Here is a 4,738-nt window from a genome sequence, read left to right as displayed (position 1 = left end):
TAACAAACGATATTGTCAACGTTTTGCTCTTCAATCGAATCGAATGATTTCTCCTTTTTCTTTTCTTTTTTATCGTGAAAATAAATTCTACCTGTAAATAGGTTTCACGGCATCGTCGCGAAACCAAAGCACCATGTAAACGCGATCTTCGCGCGTGGACGGTTCAATGTCACAAGGCAATATAGCGGTGCGTCCGAGAACGGCGCTGACTTCAAAAGTTGCGACTATAAAAGATCAAGAAAAAAGAAACAATAGAATTAGATTTAATGGTTCCTTCGAGGATATCTAATGTATCCCAACAATGAATCTTCCAATAGTTTCTAGTTTACTAATTTACCATTTCCAATATATATTCAAATAAATACACCAAACATTTGGTCAGACATATGGCTGATAAATGCCGACACAATCTACTTAAACATACAACAATTTTGAGTATTCGCGATGAATACCAGGCATCTGCATTCCAAATTAGCTCGAGATCTCCTTAAGTAGATGTAATGCATATTTGGTCAGACATTTCTCTTCGACTGATACATATGTACACATATCGAGAAATCGTTTAAAATTTCATTTCCACTCTTAAATTTTCTTCGAAGAAGTTAATATAGTAAACACTAAATTAGAATGGTTCCACTAACAAAACCATGCTCGAATCGAAGATCCACTTTTTTCACCATATACAAATTTTCAAACTTAATAATGTAAACGTACCCAAATCATCGTCCTTATCCCAGTTCCCGGTGGCGTTTACGTAGACAACCACGGCGAGTATATAGCCGCTGATGATGAGCTTGATCGTGAGGTCGACGAGCGCCCCTATCGCCATCCCAAGGGGGAACGGTCTGAGGGGTGAGTTCGTTACATTCAGACCCGTTCTTTGCATAATGTCGCCCCGTGCCGACCAGTCCTCTGACTCTCCTTTATTATCATTCCACGTCGAGAGGTAGACGGCCTCCTCCCACCTTCGCTTTTAACGTCTGATGCCCTCGACGAAAGGTACGATGCCTCCTCGGCTCTCTCTCTTTCTCTCTCTCTCTCTCCCTCTGTCACTATCTTTATCTATCTCTCGATAGGGTGCAGGACACGCTCACCGATTAATTCTGCCGCCGCAGGAACCTTTCGGCCGAATTTCCACTGATTGTTCTCTGCTTAATGCATGCATCGAGAAGAGTTCGAAACAAACGACACTTTTTTCCACGTTCCTTTGTTCCACACCACGATTCTAGTCCTCGTCGCGACGATGCTCGAGTCAGACTGGATATAACGCATCCCTCGTGCTCGATTCATTTACTCGCATCGATTCAGGAGGCTGGAGAACGCTGCAACACAACGACCAACCTCTCTCGTTCGCAGCCAGTTTAGTAGGTCGTGTACAAACGTGTTCAAAATTATTGTCGTTTCGCGAGAAGCGCCGGCACTCTCTCTCGATTAACCCGCCGATACGCTTCGTCAATGGCGATCACAGGCGAGCAAAACACTTTTACGTGGTTCTTTCTCCTTTTATCATAGTTTATCGGCGAGAAATCACCACTGACCATGTACAGCTTTCAACCTGCGATGGAAGTCTTTCACAGTGACGTGAAAGAATTACTAACACGTTCTTTTCCCCCTTGTTCGTTCCCTCTCTGCTTTTTCTGGAGCCTCGACAGCATCCGTTCTCGGTTCCCCTGTGTTAACGTGACATCGAGGAATGAGTGGAACACAATCTCACTGGTTCACTGTTCGCTCACGCTGCCACCGTTTCCTCGCACTTTTCCACGAGAAGGAAGAAAGGCTCTTCGTCTGCCTAGCGAGTTCCTTCGATGTATTCAGAAAGTTGTTCTCTCTGGCAGACGGACAGAGAGAGAGAGAGAGAGAGAGAGAGGAAAAGAGAAGGGGATAGACAGAGAGAGGAGAGAGAGCCGGCCAGCGGTGCTTCCTCGTAACCGCGTCGTTGCAATGGACACGCTTTGCAGGCGTCGCTAACCCGACGACGATGAGCGCCGATCGATTTTCGTAAAGTCAGTCTGATCTTGCTTCGTGTTTCGACGCTCTCGATTCCTGCACGATATATAGGTCCGTGTGTAGCGTGGCTCCGCGCAACGCACACACGCGACACCCTGCGAACAGCTACGAACCTTTACGACGCACCACGATGTCTTTCCATCTATACCAGGGTCGTCCAGGTAGCCGTTTTGGAAGCAAGAGCATTCTTTTTTGCCCCGAGCAGAAACGAGAGTAAAGGCCGGAGCAAATGACGTCGGCAGTCGTAAAAGCAGTGGGGAACAATGGTTGTAGGGGAGTATACGCTCGTAAGTAGGCACGTGTTGGTACGTTCGTGAAGCGTTACATACCACCGGTTACTTTTTCCAACACTTGTCTAAATAGTTTACAATATAGTACCTAGTAGAATGTAGTCTTCACATTCTCGACGCTATTTTCGATGTTTTTAACGCTCGAATTTTGGGATTTTTTCGACTGTTACGTGTTCCTAACGATATTCGAACTTAATTTGTTTAATTTTGTAATGGAATATTATTTAAAGAATGAGTGTTTCGTAGTACAAGTCAACCATTTCTCAGACACTCGAATTTTTTCGGAATCTAAGTAGTGTAAGTCAACCGTTTCTCAGGCACTTGCCATTTTTCGGAATCAGTAAGCTATTTTCACAAGTTTTTAAGTTTTTCGCTCGAATTTCACAGTTTTTACGATCTTATCGATTTTTACGCGTTTCTAACGCTATCCGGACTTACTTTATTTAATTTTTTAATGAAATATGATTTAAAGAATGAGTGTTTTGCAAAAGGAAATGGATTCGGTGTGTAAAGGAGAAATAAATAGACTGTAAAATGCTGTAAAACAATACATTTTATACACTTATCTTGCAATAAATAATTGCATTTCTTTATTTTTCCTGATGTTGGAGTCCTTTCCTTCATTCCTGTGGTAGCCTGAAAGGTCAATCTGTGATTCACACAAAAAGAACATAATACTAAAAGTTCACAAATTTATCGAAAATAATGAGAATATCTTTGAAGCATAGTTCTCACTCTTAGGCTGTGCGATCACTACTATATTCATACCATACCCCACCGTAAGCTTGTTGCCCAGGTAGGCGTAGTCTACTGCTCGAATTCGCTTCCATGCTCCCGTTCGTCTGACAACTTCACAACGAGCAACTTCGCAAGCAGTCTTGCTCTATAAGCATAACGCACATAACCTTATACATACTGTGTGTTTAACGCGGTTCATCTGATTCGAGAAACTGTTCGATTGCTTCGCGCAACTGAAAACAGCCTTTAACTATCAGAATGACGTTCAGACGACGATTAATCTACAATTCCTTGTAAAATTGCGTGAAAGTGTAGCGGAGATATGTATTAGAGGAGAGCATGAAAGTATAGCAGAGATATATGTTAATCAAAAAATTGTTAAACGATGAAATTTATGGAAAAATTGTGGAAGTTAATATTTGGTTTCTATTTGATCGGCGGATCTGTGCTGAGGATATATCGACTATTTGAGAGATCTAGATCGATTGTTCATGTACCAAAAATGAAATACAGTACCTTTTTTCAGGATGACCCATTGTTGTAGTTATTATCTGGAATCCAGAGTTATCTGAAACATGGAAATAAGGGGGATTTCACGGTCCACAGTCCGCAAGTGAGAAACTCTCTCCTGTTAATAATGACATTATATTTGAAATAGTAATGTTTACAACATACAATTGCGACGTTACTACAGTTTTTTTTGTCATTTTCTGTTTCTTCGTTTAAGATAATTGATAATGTCTCGCGGAAAAAAAAAGAGGTCACACGCATTTCATCATCTCGCCCCGAATTCATTAATTCACGGCCATTGTAATGTTTTACATGTTTTGTGTCTCTTCTGCCCTTTTTCTCCCTCTCTCACGCTCGTTCGATCTTTCTCTCTCTCCCTCGCACTCGCTCTCTCTCTCTCTCTCTCTCTCTCTCTCTCTCTTTCTCGACGGAACGCACGGATTTTTGCGAGCCAGGATCCACGTCTAATCGCATGTACTAACAGTGTCAAAAAATAAATGGCAAAATTGTACAGTAAATGGATGTCCAGTGTGTACGTTTCTTTTTTTCCATTTTTCTCGACTCTCTTTTTCCTCTGTTCTTCTTCAAAGGGGGGGAAGGAGGCAATGGGTAATAGTAACCGAGCAACAGGACCGAAAAATAATTTCATTAGTAATATTGTCATGTTGGTATCTGTTCTTTTTTTTTTTTTAAGTTCTAAAACGTTTTCCAAAGATGGGCGAAACCGGGCCCATCGGAAATCTCGGGTCACACGGACTACGTAACTCCTTTTCTTCCCTCTCTCTCTCTCTCTCTTTTTCACCCTCTCTCTTCATTCTTTTTCTACTTTTTTTCTCTTTCTCTCTTTCGCGTGTTTTTAGCTGATTGCTGGCTGCAGCTTCGCGCTCGTTCGCTTTTAACAATAAGCAATAAGAACGCGACATAGCCAGTAGTCGAACGCCATGTGTTCGACCTGCTTTTTTCACCTTCACGTTCTGCTATTTTTTTTTGCACTCTGTGTATGTGTTTTTTCTGTTTTTTTCATTTTTACGTTTTTTTCTTTCCTTTTACCCCTAGCAACGGCTACGAGTAGTCTCTCTCTCGCTATGTTAAACGTAATGTGACCTATGGACTATGGCACTTGGTGCAACTAGTTCGGATTCCTTGGATACTGCTTACACGTGTAAGGTACTTAATTATTATCATTATTGTTA

General features: G+C 41.8%; 1 protein-coding gene across 1 annotated transcript in view; it reads right to left on the bottom strand.

Annotated features, from left to right (window-relative positions):
• The window catches only part of LOC108572891 (protein turtle homolog A-like), a 4,275-nt gene extending 3,316 nt beyond the window's left edge, over nucleotides 1–959 (bottom strand). Inside the window, 2 exon segments of the mRNA XM_017935223.1 lie at nucleotides 74–224; nucleotides 715–959. Coding sequence (XP_017790712.1) covers nucleotides 74–224; nucleotides 715–886 — 323 coding nt within the window. The 5' untranslated portion in view covers nucleotides 887–959.
• Between the last annotated feature and the right edge of the window lie 3,779 nt (nucleotides 960–4,738).

Source organism: Habropoda laboriosa, unplaced genomic scaffold (genome assembly GCF_001263275.1).
Source record: "Habropoda laboriosa isolate 0110345459 unplaced genomic scaffold, ASM126327v1 scaffold102, whole genome shotgun sequence".
Classification (NCBI taxonomy): Eukaryota; Metazoa; Arthropoda; class Insecta; order Hymenoptera; family Apidae; genus Habropoda; species Habropoda laboriosa.
Note: the sequence above shows the minus strand (reverse complement) of the source record. Positions and strands in the feature narration are given on the sequence as shown.